Below are 25,857 nucleotides of genomic sequence, written 5' to 3' on the forward strand. Positions count from 1 at the left end.
GGAGCTGTAAAGAGATTTTGTTTGCTTTCTTTCTAAATAATTGCTGAATTAAGCGGTATGAACTGTATGGCACTCAAAGGAAAAAGAACATGGAAAGATACATGCAGTGTTGTTGGTCCCAAGATATTAAAGAGACAAGGTGGGTGAGGGAATATCTTTTATTGGACCAATTTCTGTTGGTGAGAGAGACAAGCTTTTGAGCTACAGGCCAGGACCTGAAGAAGAGCTCAAATCTTGTCTCTCTCACCAACTGAAGTTGGTCCAATAAGAGATATTACCTCACCCACCTTGTCTCATTGAAAGATATAAGCAGCTAACCAAGGCATAACTTTGAATCTGAGCAGAGATTCCAATTCACAGTATAGATAACACAGAAAAAAAAACAGATAAAAAAATCTTTGAAATGAATGAAACATTGAAGTCTTCTACGGATTGAAGAAATTTGTTATACGCTAGCGTCATCTGCTGGATATCAATGGAAACAATGGAGAACGAGAGCTGAAAGCCATTCGGCAAGTGGCCAATAGAAACTGCGTTTCTCAAATGCGGCTTGGCCACCAGGCTTTTCTTACGGCCACAGCCTCCTGGGCACTGAGGGGGGAGGGGGGAGGAGAGAGAAGGGACCAGCAGGGCGTGGGCCTTGCCCCCCTGAGGATCCACAAACGCTCGAGGAGCAGGCAGATAGTTAGTTCCCCACCTTCCTGGGAGCAGTGAGGCTCAGATTTCAGGCCTCAGCCCTGGAGTGGTGGGTAGCAGACTCCGGTCGTGGGCCTTCAGGCTCTGGCCCTGGACCCCGGCCGCAGGTGCAAGCCCTTAGCTCACCCTCCCCAACCCCGCATCTAGGGTTGCCAACTTTCTAGTCGCACAAAACCCAACACCCTAGCCCCGCCCTTCCCTGAGGCCCGGCCTCTTCCCCAAGCCCCCACCCCACACTCACTACATTCCCCCTCCCTCAGTGGCTCGCTCTCATCCACCCTCACTCATTTTCACTGAGCTGGGGCAGGGGGTTGTGGGTGCGGGAGGGAGTGAGGCCAAGGGCTCTAACTGGGGGTGCAGGCTCCGGGGTGGGGCCAGAAATGAGCGATTCAGAGTGCAGGAGGAGGCTGCAGGTTGAGACGGGGGTTGGGGTGTGGGAGGGGGTGAGGGCTCTGGGCTGGAGGACTCTCTTCACAATTCCTCTGGGGTTGACCCTTTTTCCAGGGCTAGCATCCCAGGGCTTATTGTCGTCCCCCCCGGTTTCCTCCTCCCTACTTCTCTGCTTCCAACAAGTGACTGCAGGCTCTCCCCTACAAATTCAAACTTCCTTTCTTTAGATTCCCTACCCAGCTTCTCCCCAGCTAGGCTTCACCAGCCATTAGGCCTTCATCAGTCCCTGGCTCTCCTCCAGGTGTAGCCTATAAGGTTAATTGGCCTATTTTATCTGTTCAGACATTGTGTGGGGTGGACAGCCTGTCACACTGCCAAGTAACCAAACAGTGGATTTTAACTAAGTAATGCTAAACATGTGTTTCTCCTTTGTAAATCCAAGCACACTGGCCTCAGAACTTCAAAAAAAGAAATGTAAGCAATTGCTTTTGATGTTTCAAACTAGTCCCTATCAAACCAAACACGAAATAGAATCATAGAATATCAGGGTTGGAAGGGACCTCAGGAGGTCATCTAGTCCAACCCCCTACTCAAAGCAGGACCAAGCCCCAACTAAATCCCCAAATGGCCCCCTCAAGGATTGAACTCACAACCCTGGGTTTAGCAGGCCAATGCATAAACCACTGAGCTATCCCTCCCCTAATTAGCAAGGATGAAATTCATAAGAGAGAGTACCCTAAGACAAGGGCATCCTTAGTCTTCGAGAGAATTATTTGAAGGGTGATAAATGCATTAGAGATGATAAAGAACTTAAAACTGGTGACAATCAGTAAATGTAATAAGATTTAGGGTGATTTGTTTTGTTCCTCGGAATAGTTGCTGGATCCCAACACTGGGTCTGTGTTACTCACACAGAAGGCTGCATGTGTATTTTGCATTTAGCATACGCTACAAGATTTGTTGTATCCACACTTGATCAATCAATTGTTGTTTATATACCAATGAGGTTCTAGGTGAATTAATAAACTGCTGATTGGTTAAGAATAACAAAATATCCTGATCTCAGAAATACTGTCTAAGATAAAAGAAGACCTGAAAAGAACCTAGTATTAAAATTAGTAAACTAGCACTCCCTGGATTCAATAAAGAGGAGTTATCCTAATTAAACTGCATCCCAGCGTTGGCAGTAACATTTCTCATATTGGCAAATCTATTCTATTACATTTCAGCTTTACAATCTAAGTGGCACCTTGGCAATCCATAAAAATTTACACCCATTCTTGTTTGCGCAGTAAAGAATGAATCCTTTGCAGAATGAACACCCCTCATTGGCAGGGAGCATTGCTACAAGGGAGCAGGGAGAGTGACTACTGAAGGTGCATGTGGGGACTTCAACCCCAGGACGAAGAGAAGTCACACAACCCTGACAGTCAGATTCAGGCCAATTTATCTGCTGGCATAAATGAGCAAAACTCTGTTGAAGTCCATGGAACTGAGCCCATTTACACCAGCAGACAATCTGACCTAAATCCAGGTTCCTATTATACTGACACACTTTAAAAGGATGTCAGTCCTGACACTGCCAAGAACATACCTGCTTCCCACGCGGCGACAGGCCAGAATCCCCACCGATCTTGCCAACAAGGTTAAAGTCGCTTTCGCCATGCCGGCAAAGGTAGATGGTGCGTGGCTGGACGTGAATGTTCATTAGGTAATAGACGATTTTACTCTGGATGTAATCCCGGACACGGTTTACCAGGAACCGCTGTCCCACATTGATCACTTTAATGAAGGAAAGGTCTCTACGGTCAACACAAAACAAGGACACTCATCAGCATCTTTAAAGCAAAATGTGTGTGTGTAGGTGTGTATTCTCGTAATACTGATACTGCTGCTACCACTTGGCACTGAGGTGCCTTATAAAACTCTTAGAGAGAAAGAACAGACTATTACAATGTAGTATAGTTTTCTATTTAAACATTCCCATTTTATACACTATGGAGAAATCCTTGCAAATCATGTTGGACATAATTCTGCATGCCTCACACAAGCAAATCTCCCATATTGCAAAGTCAATGAGAGTATCGCCAGCATAGGGACTGCAGCATGTTAGGTTAGGGAACAAAACTGGCAAAAAAAAGCAGCCCATGTGTCTGTTTCCACAGCATATCCAGTATGCAACATGCTGCTAAATCTCGCCTCTTACTGGTCATAATTATCTGGATCAAGGGGCTGATATGTGACTTTATAGCACTCTATTCTCTTCAGGAAATCATCCATCACATACTCTCGATTTCTCTCTGGGTAGTCAGGGCTGGAGACCTTCACTTCCTGAACAAGAGAGAGAGATTTTATAAAAGTTAAACAAACTTTGTATAAATCAGAATAAGTGACATCATTCTTCAATTTTCAAACAAAACAAACAAACAAACAAACAAACACTGTTTACATTTCCCCTTCCCATCTGCCCTGTGAAGAACCTGCTCCTGAAAAGGAAACAAAGAACAATTCCAAATGTCACAGGGTAGCATTTGGCCTGGGGACGGAGACAGATGGCTTGACTTTTGCCTTTCCACACAAACCACTTACTGCAGATCTTCCCATGAAAATAAAATCAAGCTCCGAGATAAAATGCTTCATGGCTTTAGTTTGGTTTCCAAGTTCCCACATAAATAACCCATCTGTCTTGGTTGCCATGCATCTGCAAATATTAACCACTTATTTCAGAATTGAAACATCAGAACAAGCCTATCAGAACTACATACAGTATTGCAAAGGGCACCCCACCCCAGGCAGTTTATTCAGGGATAGGACTGCACCAGAATCAGAACTGCAGAGTTACACTTAAGCAGTTCAGTTTCAATTTCTTTCTGCCTGGTGAGATAACAAAGTCCAGTTTTTCTGATCCTGGCATAAGCTGCACTAAAGCAGGGTAAGGGAATATTGGGTGAGTTTAACCTAGGATGCCCTTTGTGATTGCAGAAAGGAAAATCAGAATGAAAGTTAGAACTCAGTCTTTGAGCCACACTCTGATCTCTCTTAGGACAGCATAAATCCAGAGTGACTCATTTTACTTCAACTGGGTTATTCTGAATTTACACGGGTGTAACAGAGATTAACACCAGGCCCAACCAGACACCTGAGTGTAGAACACTCAGTACGACTTCACAGAATCACCTGCCCACAGGCAGGCACAACAGAATGAGGGAGAGTAAAAGCCTTTAAACCTAGAATCCCCTGAGTTCTGTGGATTAGATTTAACTTTACTGTAAGGCTCTCTAATAATAATGAATCTCAGCTGTTACTGTGAGCCACTAGAATAGTCTGTGACCTTCCCTGACAAACATCAAGTCTTCTACAGAAGGATGTTACAGACTGAGCCTATGAACATTCAGCACCCACCAGGATATTGGCAGCAATGACTTCTGGATCATCACAGACAGACTCCACAAAAAACACCTAGAGAGGAGGCAATGAAGCATGTTTAGTAGAATTAGGAGCCTCTAGAGTAATGTAAATAGGTCATATTAATTTCCAGTATAGCCACAAATGAAGTCAGCAGAGTTACCCAAGGGATAGATTTAGTCAGATATGCTTTGTGAGAAACTAACCTTAACAGGAACCCACTGTGAGGGGCATCTGTCTGTGACGGAGCAGGGAGCAGGGCAGATTTGACCTGGGAATGTTGCAGGGGGGTTGCAGTGGGGATGTGGGACTTCCCTTGAAGGAAGCTACCTGAGCTGTAACCTGAGCCAGGAACGGGGGTGGGGAGAATTAACACCTTCTGCCCGGGAGACTGAACAAAGGAGAGGAGCAGCGGGAGGGGCTTTGAGTTTAGTTTCGGTTGGGGCTGGGTGGTGCAACGCAGGGAACCCCAAGCTGGGGTCTAAGCTCCCTGAACCTCCCAGAGGGACCTAATTGAGGGGGTCTGGTCGTACCTACACGCTCTGCTTGAGACTGTGTTCCTGTCCTTAAATAAACCTTCTGCTTTACTGGCTGGTTGAGAGTCGCAGTGAATCTCGGGAAGAGGGGTGCAGGGCCCTAACTCCCCCACAATCCGCAACAACTGGTGGCAGCGGCGGGATCTACTGCACCCCGTGGACGGCGCTTCCTGCAGTAAGTGACTGGGGAGCAGTAAAACGAAGGGGGATTGACGGGGACCAGGCGTGCTGAAGAGTGAGAGAGAGACGGTTATTACCCCTGGGAGTGTGTGACCAGCGAGAAGGACTTTTGCAGTAACAGGGTCCCCCGGGGGGATCGCAGCGAGTGGTCCCAGGGGCGGAGGAGTCTGCAGCTCGACCCTGGCAGAGAGGCGGTGACCTCGAGAAGGGCTGGCACACTAGGGGGCCCCCTGGGAACTGTGGGGAGCTGTGAGCACACAGGCCGGTGAGTGGCCAGCAGGAAGATGTATTCCAAGCGGCTTAAGAGCGACCTGGTGGAGCTGTGCAAGCAGAGGCGGCTGCGCATTGGGAGGCTCACCAAAGAACAGCTCATTGCCCAGCTGGAGGCGGAAGATCGCGCAAATGAACTGATCCCTGTGTCTCAGGGAAGCAGCCTGGCAAATGCAGCGCAGGCACCAGTGTCTGTCCCAGCTGGGAGTGGTCAGCCGGCTGCTGAGGGCTTCCCGAGACCCCTCCTTCCTATGCCTAGGGGAAGGGTGGGGAGGAGCCCAGCAAATACCGAAGGCGCCGTGACCCCCCCGGCCAGCAGGGGGTCCCCCCGGCGAAGCCCGCCGGCCAGCAGAGGATCCTCCCGGCGACATTCGGCATCCGGGGAGCGGAATTGGCTGGAATGGGAGAAAGAGCTAAAACTGAGGGAGCTGGAGGATCGTGAACAACAGAGACAGCATGAAGAGAGACAGCGTCAGCATGAACGGGAGGAGAAAGAGAGACAGCATCAGCGTGAACGGGAGGAGAAAGAGAGACAGCATCAGCGTGAAGAGAGACAGAGACAGCATGAACGGGAGGAGAATGAGAGACAGCGTCAGCATGACCTGGAACTGGCGAGATTGAAGGGCAGCGAACCCCCGGCTGCGGTGAGTGAGGGGGGACCCAGGACTGCACGGAGCTTTGATAAGTGCATCATGGCCCCATACAAGGAGGGGGAGGACATGGATGACTTCCTGGAGGCCTTTGAGACGGCCTGCGAGCTGCACCGGGTGGATCCCGCGGACAGACTCCGGGTCCTTACCCCCTTACTGGACCCCAAATCCGTGGCATTGTACCGCCAACTGGGAGAGGCAGAGAAAGGGGACTACGAACTATTCAAAAGGGCCCTGCTACGAGAGTTTGGGCTGACTCCTGAGATGTACCGGGAAAGGTTCCGGAGTCAAGATAAAACCCCTGAGATCTCATATCTGCAACTAGCCGTCCGCATGGAAAGATACGCCAGCAAGTGGGCTGGTGGGGCCCAGACGAAGGAGGACCTGATTAAACTGCTGGTACTGGAGCAACTGTATGAGCGGTGCCCATCCGACCTGAGGCTGTGGTTGGTGGACAGAAAGCCAGAGAACCCGCGACACGCCGGGCAGCTGGCTGATGAGTTTGTAAAGAGCCGGTCAGGGGGTGGCAGGGAGGAGCCCCAAAGGAACAGGCCCGCCGCGATGCAGAGAGAGAGTCACCCTGGGACCTCCCAAAGGGGGAATATGGGGAATCCCCTCCCACGGGGAATGCCCAGCATCAGGGACAACCGACCGGCTCGAGGGGACCCACGGGACCTGAGCTGCTATTACTGCGGCCGAAGAGGCCACGTTCGGGCCCAGTGCCCCAAGCTCAAGGACAGACTGAGCAGACCGAACCCGCACCGGGTTAACTTGGTAGAGGCCCAGACGGACGAGGGGCAGGCTTCCCACGCAAGAGGGGCTGGCAGCTTATCAACTGCTCAAGAGAGAGAAGGGCCCCCGGCCAGCTTCTCTGGGGGGCCAGATGCTCCGGATTCAAAGTTCTCCGTTTACAGGGTTGGCGCGGGGCTGTCCCTGCGGAGCGAGTGCCTTGTTCCCCTGGAGGTGGATGGGAAGAAAGTTTATGGATACTGGGACACGGGCGCAGAGGTGACACTGGCCCGGCCCGAGGTGGTGGCCCCAGATCGGGTGGTGCCCAACACCTTCCTGACCCTGACCGGGGTGGGCGGGACCCCATTCAAGGTTCCCGTAGCGAGGGTACACCTGAAATGGGGGGCCAAGGAGGGCCCCAAGGACGTGGGAGTGCACCACCATTTGCCCACTGAGGTGTTGATGGGGGGGGACCTAGAGGACTGGCCAAGCAGCCCCCAGACCGCCTTAGTCGTGACCCGTAGCCAGAGCCGGCGAGGGGCACTACGCCCTGACCTTGGGAAGGATGTCCCACCGGAGGCACCGAACCCTTCCCGGGTGGGGAGGGAACACCCAAGGACAGGCCGCGGGGTGGCTGGGGCTTCCGACCCAGCCGACGAGAGGGAGCAGGTCCCCATCCCTTCCCCAGCCGCCGAGTTCCAGGCCGAGTTGCAGAAGGACCCCTCCCTGCGGAAGCTAAGGGGCCTGGCTGACCTCAGTGTGGTACAGACCATGAGGAGAGGATGCAAGGAGAGGTTCCTGTGGGAGAAGGGGTTCCTGTACCGAGAGTGGGCTCCCCCGGGGGAAGTGGAGTCGTGGGGGATCAGGAGACAGCTGGTGGTTCCCCAGAAGTTTCGCCACAAGCTACTGTACCTGGCCCATGACATCCCTCTCGCAGGGCACCAGGGGATCCGGCGCACCAGGCAGAGGCTGCTACAGAACTTTTACTGGCCCGGGGTCTTCACCAACGTCCGGCAGTACTGCCGATCCTGTGACCCCTGCCAGAGGGTGGGGAAGGCCCGGGACAAGGGGAAGGCAGCATTGAGACCTTTGCCCATCATAGAGGAGCCTTTCCAGAAGGTGGCCATGGACATAGTGGGACCTCTCAGCAAGACGACCCGGTCTGGGAAGAAATACATCCTGGTGGTGGTAGATTTCGCCACCCGCTACCCCGAGGCAGTGCCCTTATCGTCCATTGAAGCAGACACTGTGGCGGATGCGCTGCTGACCATTTTCAGCCGAGTGGGGTTCCCCAAGGAAGTCTTGACGGACCAAGGGTCCAACTTCATGTCGGCCCTACTCCGGTGCTTGTGGGAGAGATGTGGGGTCCGGCACAACTGGGCCTCAGCATATCACCCCCAATCCAACGGGCTGGTGGAGAGGTTCAATGGGACGCTAAAAATGATGCTGAAAACATTTATGAATCAGCACCCGCAGGACTGGGACAAGTACTTACCTCACCTGCTGTTTGCGTACAGGGAGGTACCCCAGGAGTCTACCGGGTTTTCGCCTTTCGAACTGCTATATGGAAGGCGGGTAAGGGGGCCCCTGGACCTGATGAGAGACGAATGGGAGGGGAAGGCCACTCCTGACGGAGAGTCGGTGGTGGAGTATGTCCTGACCTTCCGGGAACGACTTGCCGAGCTCATGGGCCTGGCCAGGGAGAATCTGGCCAGGGCCCAGAGGAAGCAGAAGGTCTGGTATGACCGCACAGCACGGGCCCGCGCCTTCGCCACTGGGGATCAGGTGATGGTCCTCATCCCCGTGAGGAAAAACAAACTCCAGGCCGCCTGGGAAGGGCCCTTCAAGGTTGTCAAGCAACTAAACGAGGTAAACTATGTGGTGGAGCTGTCGAACCGGGCACACCACCACCGGGTGTACCATGTGAATATGATGAAGCCATATTATGACAGGGGGAATATGGTGTTGGCCGTGTATGGACAGTGGGAGGGGCAGGGAGATGACCCTTTAGTAGATCTATTCCCTGGGACAAGAGTTGGCTTCCCCCTGGAAGCAATTCCCCTCTCTGATCGGCTAACCCCTGCCCAGCGAGCTGAGATCGGAGGGGTGCTGCATCTGTACCAGCAGCTGTTTTCCAACCAGCCTGGACGCACTAATCTGACTGTCCACCGGGTGCAGACAGGATCGCACCCGCCTATAAAATGCTCCCCCTTCCGAGCCACAGGGAAAACTGCTCAGGACCTGGAAAGAGAGGTCAATGACATGCTGGCTGTGGGGGTGATCCAGCCGTCTTCCAGCCCTTGGGCCTCGCCGGTGGTGCTGGTCCCCAAAAAGGACGGGTCGATCCGGTTCTGTGTGGACTATCGGAAGCTCAATGCCATCACTGTAGCCGATGCCTACCCCATGCCCAGGCCGGACGAGCTCCTAGACAAGCTGGGAGGTGCTCGGTACCTTACCACCATGGATCTTACAAAGGGCTATTGGCAAGTGCCGCTGGATGCAGATGCCAGGCTGAAATCGGCCTTTGTCACCCCTCTGGGGCTCTATGAGTTCCTGACCCTGCCCTTCGGCCTCAAGGGAGCGCCGGCCACCTTCCAGCGCCTGGTGGATCAGCTACTGAGGGGGATGGAGAGTTTTGCCGTGGCGTATATCGATGACATCTGTGTCTTTAGCCAGACCTGGGAGGACCACATATCCCAGGTTAGACAAGTGCTGGACCGACTCCAGAAGGCTGGGCTGACCGTAAAACCGGAGAAGTGCAAGGTGGGGATGGCTGAGGTATCCTACCTAGGCCACCGGGTGGGAAGCGGCTGCCTAAAGCCGGAACCAGCCAAAGTGGAGGTGATCAGAGACTGGCCCGCTCCTCAAACCAAAAAGCAGGTCCAAGCCTTTATTGGGATGGCAGGGTACTATCGGAGGTTCGTGCCCCACTTTAGCGCCATAGCCGCCCCCATCACTGAGCTGTGCAAGAAGGGGAAGCCAGACAAAGTGGTCTGGACCGAGGAGTGCCAGGAGGCTCTCCGGGCGCTGAAGGAGGCTCTGGTCAGTGGCCCAGTTCTGGCAAACCCAGACTTTGACAAGCCCTTTATGGTGTTCACCGACGCCTCAGACACAGGACTGGGGGCGGTGTTAATGCAGGAGGATGAAAAGGGGGAGAGACACCCCATCGTGTACCTGAGCAAGAAGTTGCTACCCCGGGAGCAGAACTACGCGGCCATCGAGAAGGAATGCCTGGCCATGGTGTGGGCCCTCAAGAAACTAGAGCCATATCTCTTTGGGCGTCACTTCACCGTGCACACCGACCACTCTCCCCTGACCTGGCTGCACCAGATGAAAGGAGCCAACGCCAAGCTCCTGAGATGGAGCCTGCTCCTGCAGGATTATGACATGGACGTGGTCCATGTGAAGGGACGTGACAACCTGATAGCGGACGCGTTGTCCCGGAGAGGGAGCCCTGAACTTCCCCAGGTCACTGGTCAGAGTGACCCCGCTCAGTTCAGTCTCGAAGGGGGGAGAGATGTGACGGAGCAGGGAGCAGGGCAGATTTGACCTGGGAATGTTGCAGGGGGGTTGCAGTGGGGATGTGGGACTTCCCTTGAAGGAAGCTACCTGAGCTGTAACCTGAGCCAGGAACGGGGGTGGGGAGAATTAACACCTTCTGCCCGGGAGACTGAACAAAGGAGAGGAGCAGCGGGAGGGGCTTTGAGTTTAGTTTCGGTTGGGGCTGGGTGGTGCAACGCAGGGAACCCCAAGCTGGGGTCTAAGCTCCCTGAACCTCCCAGAGGGACCTAATTGAGGGGGTCTGGTCGTACCTACACGCTCTGCTTGAGACTGTGTTCCTGTCCTTAAATAAACCTTCTGCTTTACTGGCTGGTTGAGAGTCGCAGTGAATCTCGGGAAGAGGGGTGCAGGGCCCTAACTCCCCCACAATCCGCAACACTGTCTATTTAGGAATGTGTGCCACACACATCCTCACGATCTCTGAGCTCCAGAGAGATAAGAGCTGATGAGGGCAGAATATTTTGTTTGGGATATCCCAACAGCCAATTCATTAAACAGGGTACTTCCCAAATCAGACATACGCATAGAAGGGTGCTGATTCCCCCCTACTTTGCACCTTAAATATTCATTGACACCAGAGCAGAGTGGATGAAAAACACCACCAGAACAGCATTTCAAACCAGCTTTGCAGAGGTGGAAATGATGACACAAGCCCTGAAACTATAGCAGCACTGTACAAAGATAAGGGCCCAAAACTGCCATCTGATGCTACTGACGCTAATGGCAATGGGATACACCCAAGGGAGGCATTCACTCCTACAGTCCTTATCCCAGATCAACGAAAGTCACCTTATAAGCATTCTCTTTAGCAAAATTTAAGATCAAGTCCCTCCTCTCTCGAGTCGTGTTGGTTGCATCGAACACCTAACAGAAAAAAATAATCCCAACAACATTAGCTACAATTTTTAAAGCTGCCAGAAGGGTTTGGATGAAAATCTCAGGCTTTGATTTAATACTCTTTTGATTTAAACTCGGTATAATCAAGTGTTATCTTACAGCTATCTGCCCGCACTCCTCCGTGACATAAGCTTTCACATCTTCCAGAGCCACCAAGGCACACTGTCTGTAAGGAGAGAAATTGGCAGCATTGCAGACCGTGCAAAGTGTTCAGATTCCAAGCCTCATGAACCACGGCTCCAAAGCTCAAAGTGGGATAAGTTACAGAGCCAACCCTGTTTAAATCCCTTTTCCACCTCCACACCTCTGTTCTGAGCACTCTATCTTTCCAGCTCAGGAGTCTGTTGCCATCTTTCCTTAAAGGAACAAATGGGTCTCTGTGGAGTCATATTCTTTGGGGACAGGTGTGCTGCCTGCCAGGGAAGATAGATTCTAGGAGCAGAAGCTGAATCTAGGTCTCCCAACTGGTCACTAAATGGGACAATAAGGACTTTTTAATCCATCTGCTTTTTATTTGTATTACATGCCTCTCTTATCATCTGAGTTTTGTCCCTTGGGCCCCATTCTGACAAAATTCCCACTGACTTCAATGGGAGCAGGTTTAGACCCTTTATTAGATTTATTGTTTTAGCATCATTTGACATCTCTCCCCAGGACGTCTCCTGTTGTTAAACAACCACTACTGTACCCCTGGTGTGAAATCCTGCCCTCCACCCCATGAAAGTCAATGGGAGTTTTGCCATGGACTTCAGCGGAGCAAGGATTTCACCCTTGGCATTCATCTATAAGGATAGGTTTCAGAGTATCTATAAGGATAAACTTTCCTTAAAAGAACATATCTATGCTACAGTCAAGGAGGTGAGAGAGCACGGCAGCTTGTAGACATGCCCATACAAGGACCAAAGGGCACTTTCTTGGAAGGATAGTTATATCTCTGCCAACTTGTTAAAGAGGATCTGAAGTTTGTTACCTACTCATGAGCAGGAGGCCTCATGCCCACCCTGAAGACCCAGCTTCTAGGGCAGCTGTTTTAATGGCATGAACTGAATACCCAACAGAGCACACAGCGTGTGTCCCCTCTGCCCTGATGTGTGAATTTTATGGAATAAGGCTGCTTGTCACCTTGAATTCATACTATAGTGTTGGTGCCCTGCTGTGCGCAAATGTCTGTAAGAAAACTGATCTGGAGCTGGGAATTGTTTATTCTGGTGGAGAAGTGCAAAATCAAAGCAGAACCCTGGAACAGCATGACTTTTAGACTGACCTAGAGGTAACCTGAGTTCAGAAGCAAATTCCAGAGCAACGCAGAATTCAGAAAAATGATCAGTCACTAAGCCTTGATCTTAACAGCTACAGAAAAAACATAATCCTGCTGCCATTATAATCAATGGGGGTTTTGCCACAAATACTCGTGGGAGGATGAAGCCCTAAATATTTTATCCTATTGGAAGGTATAGAGAAATACACAGAGATTTATAGGGGCTATAAAATGGTATATGTTAGTATGCCTGAGACCATACAAAAGTCCAAATTACTAGAGAGTTTAACAACAATATCTCTCTCCTTTGTAAGAGCCACAAGCAAGCTCACATGCTTGGAAATTTCCACCTGCACTGTCTGCAAAATTAAATTACCAGGTAGGGTTAATTTACTTTCTCCCGATATAATTCCAGGTATTCATTTAAAGATGTTCTTGGAGTTTCTAGTACCCCTAAACCTGTATAGTGACAGCTGTATCGTCAACTGGGCAAGGGTCAACTGCCTTTTTTTCCCCCTTCTCAAAGTGCCAGCAACCAGGAGAATGGAGGTGGGGAATATGAGGATTTAATGAAAAATATATCTATTTTTGAAGAGCACTAGTCTACACAAAATTAAATTCTGTCACATGCTCCCAAAGCAGTTTTTAAAATTTGTAAAATAATCTGGAATTTCCTCAGGTAGAACAAATTATTAATCCACTCCGCAAAAGATTCACTGCAGGCCCAAATCTGCTATCTTTACTCACCTTACTCTGTGAGTAGTCTCTATTGAAATCAGTGGGAGTACTGATGCAATAAAGTCCTTCTCAACCTAAGCAATGGTGGCAGAATTTAACTCCATATTTGTCTGTTGACATTAAATGTCACTTCCTACAATCAGAGGTATAGTCTGAAACCAGCTGCACAGACTTTAGAATGACATGAACTTTTTCCTCTACTATTCAAGTTGGGTTTCACCCTCTGACACAGACTTACTTCCGAATCTTCATGGCTTCTTTGTTATCATGCCTGAAAAAATCATAGGACTTGTACGACTGCACTGCTTCACGACGATATACTCCTAGATTAAACACTTCACAAAAAACAAAGACGTGTGATTTGCAGCATTTCACAAATACGTGTTACCCGGTTGTGAGCCAAGAGGAGAATCACATCCTTATCTTGATTACAGCAATTTATGAGCTATCCCTCCAACTAAAACCTTCCAGCAATTTTACTTCAAATTAACTTTTGCAAACACCACGAGAATTCCTTATGACTGAAATCTGAAAAACTTAAACTGCACCATAGAATTTCAGAATATCTGATTTTCCATGTGTAACTTTTCCAAGATCTCCTCAAATTAATGCACATTTTTGATAACTATCCTCCTAGTTATCAGTATATTCATGTGCAATCCCTATTCCCGTTAAGCAGGATTATATGCACTCACTGAAAAGAGAAGAGGCCCAAGTCAAGCAGAAGGGGCTTTATAATATCTCATGCACTTTGCTAAAGAAAAATTTAGTTCTCAGAAAAGATACCAAATTTGGCAGCCCTGGCAGCCTCTGTCTGAAGCACTTAAGACCTACTTCGAGGACTTAAGTAACGCACAGATTTTGTGCTGGCCCTCTGCATAGGGATGATATTCCCTCTATAAGCACAGAATAGATACAGCTTGAGTAACACTAGTTAAACTTCCCCGACATACTGACTCTTTCCAATCTGCCTGGAGAAACCACCTCTAAGGGTTCAAGTGGAATTCAGTTGCTACGGATAACTGAATCTTAGGGCTCTTTATTGGCACTGCCAATAAGGTTTTATGCCGTAGGCGCTTGTTCACCAGGGACAACACTGATCAAGTTATGACAACTTTCAGTGACTATAAACCTGGGCTGGATTAAAACAAATGTCTCATTGCCAGTTCCATGACCCATCCATCACTTTAAGCTACCAGGTACAAAAATCCGTACAGACCTTTCGTAGGCACACCAATCCAGTTGAGATAGCGTGTTAATTTCTTGGCCATATAAGTTTTGCCCCGGGCAGGAAGGCCAATCATTACAATCAAAGTAGGGGAGTTGGTCATATAGGAAGCCCATGCTGGAAAGAGGAGGCGGTGAAATCATTAAACTAATTAAAACAGCTTAGAACAAAAACCAAGTCAGAAGCCAAATTCATTTCTGGCGTAACCCACTGCCTCTGCCCATCTACCAGCCACACAAAAGGTTACTTACTGTATGAAACACACAGTGGATTCATTATCATGCCCTTCCATCCAATTAAACGTTAATAGCAATCACTGGACCACAGCATGGCTCTCTCGGGTGTTAGCTAATGAAGTAGGTTAACGACTGATCAGCCACCGGGGAACAGGGAAAATAACGTGTGACTAATGTGTCAGCCAAAATACGTCAGCCAGAGTTAAAAATATTTAACTATTAAGGAGTAACTGTCAAGGACATAGGAAAAATTCTTTAATGAAAGAGATCATATTTCTCTACTGACAGCAAACAGGAATCTAATTTCCTTCCTTAACATACTCAACAAATGATCTGAGAAACTAAATTAGTAATGTTTAGCCTGTTGCTGAGAAGCAGGATTTTTTTTACCATTAATGTTTTTGCATAAAGTTTCTTGTTTCTTAAAAAAAAAAGTCACGTAATTTCCCAAAAAAACAGATTAATTAATTAATCCACTAATTAAGTAAAACTGAGTTTTATAGAACTACATGAAAGACACTGATTATAAGACAGGGACATGGGAGCATGTGTTGCTATAATTAAACTGGTCAAAGCAAGTGAATATAAACTGAATGGAACACAGAATGGACAAAATAGGACTTAAAGTCTTTTCCATATCTAAATGACCTGTTGAGATGGTTTTGCCACACAAGATAAAATGCAAATCTAACTGAAATATTGACGAGGCTTTGTCAGCTGTAAATCTAGTCAGTTTCAAATACTTTGTTAAAGGTATATCTGTGCACTACACCTGCTCCCAAACCCCCATGCCAATTTTTTTTATAATTTTATAGCCATTTTGGTCTATTATTAGGACTGTTCTTCTCTCACTTGTTGCTGTGCACAAAAACCCAGCACAAACAACAGGGAAACTGACTTTGGGGAAGCCATCTGTACCAAGTGCTGTCAAATACACAAAGTAAACAAATGGGAAAAAATAAATATTTTTCCCCACAGTCTCTTCCAGTCATAGTCATTTTAAGGATTATTTGCAACAATTGTAGGTAAAACATTGTCAAACACAAGCATAACCTTTAAAGCTTTATAAAGAATCTGGAGGAAGAGGCAAACAAGATGTTAAATTTTAATTCCCAGAGTGACCTAGATCGGGAGGCTTTGAAAAATCAGTAAAGACACTGTGTTATGAGATCCAGAATGGTTAGATATATAAGCAGGAAAAAACAAAATGAGTGTAATCTGTATAAGTGCAACTAGTACATGTGGAGAAAAAGTAATCCCTAATAAAGATATTCAATGGCAGTGAAAATCAATGGGGGAGAGATACTTGGAAAGCAGTAAAAATCAAAACAGACCTTCAGTGATTATGCAGCCCTAAATCATAGTATTGTGTGTGTGCATCCTTCCTACTGAGCAAATATCTTTGGGATTCTTTGCTGAAATCTGTTCCTGGCCTATGACAACAGAAGATTGGAAGAGCTAGATTAAAAGAGTTCAATGGAGATTGGTAGACACTAGTTTTGGCATTAACACAACATATCAGGGATATGGGTAGGGGTAGGGTCCAGAGTGACCTAGACAAATTAGAGGATTGGGCCAAAAGAGATCTGATGAGGTTCAACAAGGACAAGTGCTGAGTCCCGCACTTAGGAAGGAAGAATCCCATGCACTGCTACAGGCTGGGGACCGACTGGCTAAGCAGCAGTTCTGCAGAAAAGGATCTAGGGATTACAGTGGACGAGAAGCTGGATATAAGTCAGCAGTGTGCCCTTGTTGCCAAGAAGGCCAACCGCATATTGGGCTGTATTAGTAGGAGCATTGCCAGCAGAACAAGGGAAGTGATTATTCCCCTCTATTCGGCACTGGTGAGGCCACACCTGGAGTATTGCATCCAATTTTGGCCGCCCCACTACAGAAGGCATGTGGACAAATTGGAGAGAGTCCAGCGGAGGGCAACAAAAATGATTAGGGGCTGGAGCACATGACTTGTGAGGAGAGGCTGAGGGAACCGAGGTTATTTAGTCTGCAGCAGAGAAGAGTGAGTGGGGATTTGACAGCAGCCTTCAACTACCTGAAGGGGGGTTCCAAAGAGGATGGAACTAGGCTGTTCTCAGTGGTGGCAGATGACAGAACAAGAAGCAATGGTCTCAAGTTACAGTGAGGGAGGTCTAGGTTGGATATTAGGAAACACTATTTCACTAGGAGGTGGTGAAGCACTGGAATGGGTTACCTAAGGAGGTGGTGGAATCTCCATCCTTAGAGGTTTTTAAGGCCCGGCTTGACAAAGCTCTGGCTGGGATGATTAGTTGGCGTTGGTCCTGCTTTGAGCAGGGGATTGGATTAGATGACCTCCTGAGGTCTCTTCCAACCCTAATATTCTATGATTCTATCACAGATGTAACATGCCCAGATCACTGCCTGATGAAGCACATTAGACAGAAATATGGAACAATGTTTCATAGTGGGCTATTTCAAACCACTGTTCAGTACATTTGTGCTACTTGTTGCCTACTACATGTGGGTGGCTTTCAGGAACAGAGATTACATTAAAACTCTAATCTACATTAAAATAGAGTTCCTTTTTAAACAGCTGAATTGCAAAACATTATTAACTTGAAAGATAAACATTTGCCCAGAAGAGCAAAACGTGTAACAAATATAACTGGATAGAAGTGATACAAACAAGAATTGTAAACAGTTATAAACTCGTGAAGTACTACTTTAGGAGCCCACATGAAATTATTTCTGATGATCTCAGTTCCAAGTGGACATCATAAAAACACATCACAATTGTTCCCCTTGTTGGCAGCCTCAGCAGAGAGGCCAAGAACTGCCTGGGATGTACAAAATGAACAACCCTCCAGATCAGAGCTGAAGCACTTTGGGGAGGTGACATGGGGGAAGCCAGCACTGCCACTGTTGTACTTGTACTGAGGGTTGCATGGGGGGCACAATTCAGCTATCGAGTCAGAAAAAGTAAAATCATTCAAGATGTTTATGTTAAAGACTTAAAAACAAAAATTGTGCATGTTAAAAAAAAGATCCTGGTCCTGCACTTATGTGCAGCTCATTTCAGGATTCGGGATAGGCCTAAATTCATTCCTGGTGTAATGACACTGAAGTCTATAGAGTTGCACTAAGGATGAAATTGTATTTGTCTTTACTACTGCACTGAGCTAGAAGGAATAAAGCATGACTGACTACCTCTTTTTATAAACAGGTAAAAGAGAAATTCATTGCAAGACACAAGATCTATTTTCTTCAAGACTGTTACAAATACTCACAGCACTTTTTTTCTGAGACTCGCATATTTGAAGTTTTGTTTTCCTGGTTGCTGTTGTTGTTGTTCTGCTCTGGGACTAATGCTGTATGTCCTGACATTGCTGCTAATCTCACACTTGGTCAGTGTTGGACCTTCAGGCTCTTGGAAAAGAAAAGAAGAACCAAGAAACAAATCCTTGTGAAATCCAGTAGACAGAATAAAAGAAGATGCATAGCAACTTATCAGTGCTGTTCCTGGTGGGAGGGAAAGGAAGCCATATAACGATCTCAAAGCTGTAGTCCAAGGTCAACAGCAGGTCGTAACATACATAGGTCGTAACATATGTAGTTGGCACGAGATAACGCAAAGCACAGAAAAATGAAGCAGAGGGGGAAAAAATATATCCCTCACCTGGGACATTAATGAACCATCTCAGCCAGGGAACAGAAGGATTAGAGGGGAGTGTACCTACTTTTGCCCCTTGCCTTTTGTAAGTACTACAAATATAAAGGAACAGCCTTCCCCCAACCTCCCAAAGTCATTATGCAGCTGCTAGGCACTTTTTTAGGGGCCAGCCCCCGAGATGCCAAGGCTGGGAAATAATCCCAGCTGGTTTGACAGCATCCTCTGAGCAGGGGACTGGGCAGGTCTCTCAGCCAGGCACTCCCAAGCCCCGCTCCAGGATTTCTGCCATTCATCGGGTACCGACCTGCAGAGCCCCCCGGACACACCCGCTCGCAGCGCGGGGGAACTGAGGCGCAGAACCCCCCAGCCTTCTTCAGCACGAGCCCGGGACCGGGCTCCGCGCTGAGACGTACCACGAAGCGGTGGGAAGCCAGGCGGCTGCTGCACCTGCCAAGCGCTGCGAGCCTCAGACACCGGCCAGGAGCCTCCCGCAGCAGCCAGGACTTGGATGAACCGGCCGGCTCACGCGATCCCGCACTGCAGCAAGGTAGCCGGCGCGGAGCCCGCGCCCCCCCCCGCGCGCTGCCCAGGTGACACCAGCTGCCGGCTGAGGCTGGCGGACCGGCAACGAGATGCAAAGGGTATGCTAATGTGGCGCCCACGTGACTAAGACGCAACCCTGCAGCTGTGCTGGGGAAGGATGCGCAGGGGGAGACCGGTGGAACCAGAGGAGCGGGACCAAGCTAGGCAAATGAACGGGAACAATTAGACTAGGTCTAGACATGCAAACGGGGCGTACACGCGCCCATAGGCACAGGGTGCAAATGAGATGCAAATACGTTCACAGATAAATGGCATGTAAATGAGCTCAGACACTCAATTAGTTTCCCCTGAACTGCGAAGGAGTAAAAGAACAGGTACGTCTGATACGCAAATAAGATGCAAGTATGCAAATGAGGTTATACTAGAGCCCCGCCCCCACCAGCTCCTATTCCACCTTGACCGCGGGGAGGCAGAACGCGGTGACGTGTCCCCCCTCGACTGTGAGATTCTCCGTGTGCGTGTGACGGCATCAAGGGCGTCCCGAGCGTTCCACCCCCAGCCGCGGATTGGCTGCGCCGCGGGCACGCGGGGAGAGACGCGGGTTGCGGCGTGGGGCCCGCAGCCAATAGCGAGGCACGGCGGAAGCGTCGCGAGACTTGGCGGGGCAGCTGCCCCGGCCATTTTGCTGGGGCAGCAGAGTTGGGAGCCCCGGCCCCGGAGGAGGATGCTGCGGCTGCGTTGCAAGGCTCGGAGCGGCTCCCACCCGCTGCCCGGCCTCACGGCGCATTCCCGCCTCCGGGAGCTGCAGGCCGCCCTGGCCGCCCTCACCGGGGTGCCGGCCCCGGCCCAGCGCCTCCTGCTCGGCTTCCCCCCGCGGAGCCTTGACCTGAGCGACGGGGAGCGGCGGCTGGGGGAGCTCGGCATCCACTCAGGTGAGGAGCGTGGGGACACCGCGCCCCCCCTCCCTGGCGGGCGGGGCCGGGGGGCTGCCTCTGCCTGGGCTCAGGCTGCCTCCATCGTGGGCAGGGCAGCTCCCCTGGACAGCGCCTGCTGGGGGCTCAGGCTGCGGGTCAGCGTCTCCTCACCCTAGGGCGCGGGCAGGGGCGTAGTTCCTAAAGGCTGAATCCGGCCGGGAGGAGGGGACAATCCAAGTGCAGGGAGGTTGCTGTCCCCCCTCCCCCCCCCCCCCCCCCCCCACACACACACCGGTCAAGGCTGGTCTAAGAAGGAGATACTTGCCCTCGAGTGCTCAAGATGCAGCGAGAGCAGACCCAGGATAAAACGAGTGGAGGAGAGAGGCTCACGCATAGAAGCATGTATTTTTTGACCCTTTTGAATGGATGTTGTAGAGACTGCTGGGTTAAAAGTATGTTCAGGTTGCCCCTATAAACTCATCTGATCATGCTCATGGCTCACTGAAATCGTTATGGATTACTATGCATTTCCTTTCTATAGCTTATTTCATTCTCTCTGCAAATATTAAAGCCTTATGAGCCTGCTTCAACACAGTGTAAAGAACATATAGCAAAAGCTGTAGTCCTCTCTGGCGTAAAAGGCACTAGGTGTTTAAAGACACAAGATTAATATTCTGCAGCATATAGTGTTGTTCCACCGCGCAAGACAGGAAGAGCAAAAGAATGCCATACCTAATTGAAACTGCATTTTAGCAGACTATAATTACCTTACCTGAAACTTGGTTGGGACATTGGGGCTACCACCCTTTAATAAAAAATTGATTGCAAAATAGTGCTGTCAGTGACTGTCCAACCTGTTTATCAGCTTCTGTAAATGTAAACATCTTCTATTTCACTGCCTCTAAAGTGGGTTTTCAAGAGACTCTAAAATGAAAGGAATTGAGTATCACTCATGTTCCAGATTTGGACAATAAACTTGAAAACATTAACCACTGTGCTAATTTGGAGACTTCAGTACAAACACTGTGTCTTTATGTGAACCAGCAATATACAGTGAGAGCCCAAAGCTACAATCTGCTGCAGCTTCTTATGTAATTTATTTAAGTGGTAATGCTTTCTATTGTGCTGATCTGATTCTGTCAGAACTGAGGCATGATATACTGGAGGCTTTAAATGGTTTGCTTCTCTGTATTTGTAGTTTTTCCCTTTCTGTTCGTAATGCACTTTGGTGACGCAACACTGCATTTCATCTACCTAATCCTCATAATTCTTGTTTTTTTATTTTTGACAGGTGATACTCTAATTGTTGAAGAGGACACAACCAAACCCAAGAATGAGTCACCTGTAATTGCAAAAAGGAGTGTCCCTACTTTGGTCAGGGAAGCACTGCCTGTACTTGCAAGGAGGGTTGTTCCAGCAGATAACTCCTGTCTCTTCACAAGCATATTCTATGTGGTAGAGGGAGGCATTTATGATCCAGCATGTGCTCCGGAGATGCGCAGTCTTATAGCCCAGATAGTGGCAAGTGATCCAGAGTCCTATTGTGAGGCAGTACTAGGGAAAACCAATGAAGAGTATTGTGAGTGGATCAGAAGAGAAGATACATGGGGAGGCGCCATTGAAGTATCCATTCTGTCTAAGTTTTATCAGTGTGAAATCTGTGTAGTGGATACACAGACAGTCAGAATTGACCGTTTTGGGGAAGATGCTGGCTATGCTAGGCGGGTCCTTCTGATTTATGATGGGATTCATTATGATCCACTTGAACGTAAAATCCCTGACTCAGACGTCCCTCCCCTGACCATTTTCTCAACAAATGATGATGTTGTTCTTGCACAAGCATTGGAATTGGCAGATGAAGCCAGACGAAAGAGGCAGTTTACTGATGTAAATCGCTTTACACTAAGATGCATGGTGTGCCAGAAGGGGTTAACTGGACAAGTGGAAGCCAGAGAACATGCCAAGGAGACTGGGCATGCGAACTTTGGAGAAGTGTGACATCTACATGAGGATGGTTGCATCTACTACCTCACTGCCCCAGAATAAGATTCTGGGTTTTCAGATAAGCTATATGTAAGCATAAAAAACTCCCTTCGAAGCTTGAAAAGCCCTCTTAACTTAATGAATGAGATGCACAGGTTTGTTATGGATAGTGTGCAGGTTTACAGATAGGTATGCGGTAGTGACACACTTTTCCCAACTAGTTTGAAATAGGTAACTTCTTGCATGCTGATTTTAAAGTAACTGGCAGCTGTTTGTTGTATGTTAGCAGCTAAAAGTCCTGACTCCTGAAGAACCTTATTTTCTGATGGAGAAGCTGCTGTGTGACATGGCTGGACATGCATACAATACTGTACCTAGAGTTACATAGACTTAGAGTAACAGTTGCAATCTAAACTCTGAATTATTGGGTTTAGTTATAATCTTTCAGTACTTGTAAACTGGTCTTAGTTTGGCATATTCATGTGCCTATCAGCATTTTGTACGAAGAGTTACATAGTAACTCTTCTATATTCAAGCGATTTTTGCAACAGAGATGCCTATAGTGCATACTTCATATAGAAATGGTAACACCAAAGTTGCCCTGTATTAGGTCACAATGAACAAAAGTAGAATGTACAGTCTGATAGTGGCTGTAGTGAGAGCCTTTTTAAAATTAATGAGTAGATAGTTAAGTACCCAATAAATTTAATATTTTTCCATAGATACTACTTGAAATGTAGTTTAGTTGCTTGAAAATTAACTGTCAACCCCTCTGTTTACACTGCATCAGGATGTTGGCATGTTTCTTGAAATACTTGGATCCTTGGTAACAATATGATCTCAATTCCAGCAAGAAGGAATTACAGTAATTGAGATTCAAATTACAGATTGTATTGGTTAAACATTAAAATACAGTTTTGCTTAAATGTGGCTGTTCTTGTGGCCACTGAAAGTGTTAGTAAGCTGTACCGGGCTCCAGATATTGTGTTAGCACTTTTTAATCTTTGGTTCTCACTCTTTTACAGTTCAAAGGCTTGTTCTTTTTTCAGAAGGTCAGAGCATTTATCCAAAAGGGAAAAACTTGAAGTTTTTGTTTGCATTCTGCCAGGTGCCCTTTAACTTGCTTGATTTCTCCCCAGGGATTAAGTAGCAAGACCTCTATTCTAATAGGGAATGGAGCAGTTTTTCACAACAAAATAAGCTAGGTAAAATGCTCTACTTCTGAAATGACAAAAGCAGGGATGTCAAAACTGGTACAATAAAGAAATCTCACTTTATGGGGGAGTGTGAGGCTTAATGTAGAGTGCTTTGATATCATCTAAATTAAAGATGCTGTAAATGTGCTTATTACTGAAATTATTTCTTAGAATGCCTCAACACGTGTGTGTTAAGGCATTTAAACTCTTTTAGCCATGTTTTGTTACTTTTGTTCTGGGTCTGAAATGCCTTCTGAATGCTTGTGCAAATGGGGAACAAAGATACACATCTTCATAATAAAGTAGCAATGTGTCAGCTTCAGGAATGGAAACTTCTAGTTATTCAAAGACAAACAATTTACTACGGCTATCCTGACTAAAGCCCTGATTCAGGAAAGCCCCCTTAAGCATCTACTTAAGTAATTTCCTGAATTGGCGCCCTCATGCATATCTAAGTATAGGGATAGTTCTATGGACCCTCCTTGGAACGTGCCTGTAGTTACATGTGCATAGGGTGTCTTGCTGGATTAAGGTCTATACAAAGTAGTATATAAATAGTATAATCACCAAGAGTATAACGGACCAGAATTCTTTTGCTCAGTATTAAGTTACATTGCACTCATGAGTTTGTTACAGAAATCAAGTTAGCTGCCAGTGTTAAACCGACTTAGGTTTTAGACTTGTTTTAAACTGTTTTTAATGCTCGACTAGAAGCAGATGCTTAAAGCTAGGAACATGAAAGATACTGTATTATAAACACTTGAGATGGAACTTGGATTACTGACTAGACCAAGGGACTATCAGACTCCTACATTATATTCCCAACTTTGTCAGTGAACGGGTGACACACCCTGGACAAATTGCTACACCTCAGTCTGTATATTCATCTATAAAATGGCTATAATATCTACCTCACAGAAGTATTGTGAGGCTAATGGATTGATGTTTGTAAAGTGCTTGGATGAAAGGTGCTACATAAGTGCAAAGTACTATTATTGTGTGCCATGTTAGCAAACTTATTCTTGGCTTTTGGGAACATAACTTCTGTACAGCAAAATCCTTTAGTTTTGTGCTCTGGAATCTGCAATATAAGACTTGATAAATCTTTGCATATGTTGTAACCAAGTCCAAACTATCTGCAGTGGATCTCTAAAGTGGATAGCATGGTCACAAGTGTTTATTTGCCCTGGTCTAATACTAAAAAAAAAGTCTGCTTTATTTAATTGAATCTTCTATATTGTATTTAATGCAAGTGTCATTCTCATTGCTTGAATGTGTTTTTAGTTACCTAGAAAATCAGATGATTTGGATCTGAAGTCACAACTGAACTGCTGTAATACTTGTTCAGATTTTTTTAGTGTAACAATTAACTTTGAAAAATTAAGACATTGAATTTTAACAGAGCAGAGTAATTTACAGAATCTAAGAGATGGAAAGTGGTCAGTTACCTTCCTCCCAAGCAGAAAATCTAAATTTTCTGGGGGGATAAATTGTAAAATATATTTGAAAAAGCAACTTCACATGTTTTCTCTTATGGTAAGACCTTATAAATTTGTGCTAGCTTCATTATGTCTGATTACTACTAGCATGTGTGTGCCCTTTTTTTACAGTACAGACATGGAAATCTCTCGTATTTCCTTATCTCAGGGGAATTAACCTCTGACTTTTTCAACACCTCTGTTAATTGACTTGCACTGAAGCATTACTACTTGAGGCTCCAAGATACTAATTGTGGACACTTCGTAAAATTAGTTTTTCAAGACCGCATGGAACTTAAGCTCAGGTAACTGGCATTTGGGGATGAAGCTTGTCATCTGTCCATAATGACCCCAAAAATACCATCAGATATGGATGGATGTCTTTACAACTCCCTCCAAATATTATTAGCACTAATTTCCATGCTGAAAGTTTCAGCTGAGACTAGAGATTGAATGGGCCATGGAAACTGAACTTCCTACCCCTAGAGGTAGATTCCTTGGTAAAGGTTGAAGCACACTACTATCCTTTTGAAGCTGGCCTGTGCGGGACTAGTTCTGATTAATTATAGGACTTCAGCTTCCATGTTGCCAATCTGGCCCTTTTCACCAGCACTCAATTCCTTTTCCTGAAGAAGGGAGGAAAGAAGCATAACAAACTAATCATGTGGCCTTTCACAAACATTTTATATTGCATGAAGAAATGCACATCTCATGATTTTCACAGCACTTTAAAAGCTTGTCAAAGTTTACATGTTTAGCAGTGTTTTGCAGGGACCTAGCCTGATGTAAGTTTGGTGTTGCAGTAAAATAACAGTGAACAATTTCTAAAAATCTTGTTACTAAAAACATACCCATGTATTCCAGTGACATAACATCCTGTTGTTGTTTTATCATTAGCACAGGTTATTTAAGTATTTCTTAAAACATGTGCCCTATATTGCAAAACATTATTGCATCAATAAAAGTGTGATTTATGCATATTTTTGATGTGTTCATTTGTGGCTCGGGTCTTGGGGTTTAGTTACAGTGGTGGAAATACCTGATTAAGTGAATGGAGCATCAATTAGTCTTCACAAGCCACTAACAAACACTTGGCCCCTTGCAGTTAACTAGTTCCAAAGGCAAATAAGCGCTTGTAATATAGCTTTTCTGTGGAATTCATGGGCAAGTAGAGTTTTGAGACAAAGTCAAACACTACAGTATTCGTGTAAGGTCTATTAAAGTGTACATGACATTCCACAATGTAAAATTGTTTTTTCAGTGTACAAAAAAGAAATCACTTCTAAAGGGAAGTGCAATTAATATGGTCTCAACCAGGGGTTT

At 47.1% G+C, this 25,857-nt stretch overlaps 2 protein-coding genes across 12 annotated transcripts in view; one reads left to right on the forward strand and one right to left on the reverse strand.

Annotated features, from left to right (window-relative positions):
- PFKFB2 (6-phosphofructo-2-kinase/fructose-2,6-biphosphatase 2) overlaps positions 1–25,857 on the reverse strand; it is a 46,182-nt gene that overhangs the window by 14,549 nt on the left and 5,776 nt on the right. For 3 of the 11 annotated variants that reach the window (XR_010600947.1, XM_005306459.5, XM_065594588.1), the window contains exons 1-9: positions 18,834–19,001; positions 18,038–18,176; positions 14,530–14,655; positions 13,549–13,645; positions 11,414–11,480; positions 11,207–11,281; positions 4,489–4,545; positions 3,293–3,417; positions 2,681–2,888 (exon numbers count right to left, since the gene is read on the reverse strand). Coding sequence is in view for 10 of the 11 variants with exons in the window: in XM_005306459.5 (XP_005306516.1) it covers positions 2,681–2,888; positions 3,293–3,417; positions 4,489–4,545; positions 11,207–11,281; positions 11,414–11,480; positions 13,549–13,645; positions 14,530–14,655; positions 18,038–18,134 (852 nt within the window). In the remaining variant the exon portion in view is untranslated. Of the gene's footprint in view, positions 1–2,680; positions 2,889–3,292; positions 3,418–3,675; positions 3,788–4,488; positions 4,546–11,206; positions 11,282–11,413; positions 11,481–13,548; positions 13,646–14,529; positions 14,656–14,789; positions 14,940–18,037; positions 18,177–18,724; positions 19,089–25,857 lie in introns of those variants that run through there. The other 8 variants (XM_005306457.5, XM_005306458.5, XM_065594590.1 and 5 more) reach the window with 8 other exon arrangements.
- Positions 19,609–25,512, forward strand: YOD1 (YOD1 deubiquitinase). Its single transcript, XM_005306456.5, has 2 exons — positions 19,609–19,895; positions 21,169–25,512. The coding sequence occupies exons 1-2, from the start codon at positions 19,688–19,690 to the stop codon at positions 21,873–21,875; spliced, it is 915 nt and encodes a 304-aa protein (XP_005306513.1). The 5' UTR covers positions 19,609–19,687; the 3' UTR covers positions 21,876–25,512.

The sequence above is a fragment of the Chrysemys picta genome, chromosome 4 (assembly GCF_011386835.1).
Source record: "Chrysemys picta bellii isolate R12L10 chromosome 4, ASM1138683v2, whole genome shotgun sequence".
NCBI lineage: Eukaryota > Metazoa > Chordata > Testudines > Emydidae > Chrysemys > Chrysemys picta.

Excerpts from the sequence above, each read along its gene's own strand:
- YOD1 (XM_005306456.5), top strand. The coding sequence starts at position 19,688 with ATGCTGCGGCTGCGTTGCAAGGCTCGGAGCGGCTCCCACCCGCTGCCC. Across the intron at positions 19,896-21,168 it reads GGAGCTCGGCATCCACTCAG|GTGATACTCTAATTGTTGAA; the intron begins GTGAGGAGCGTG and ends TATTTTTGACAG.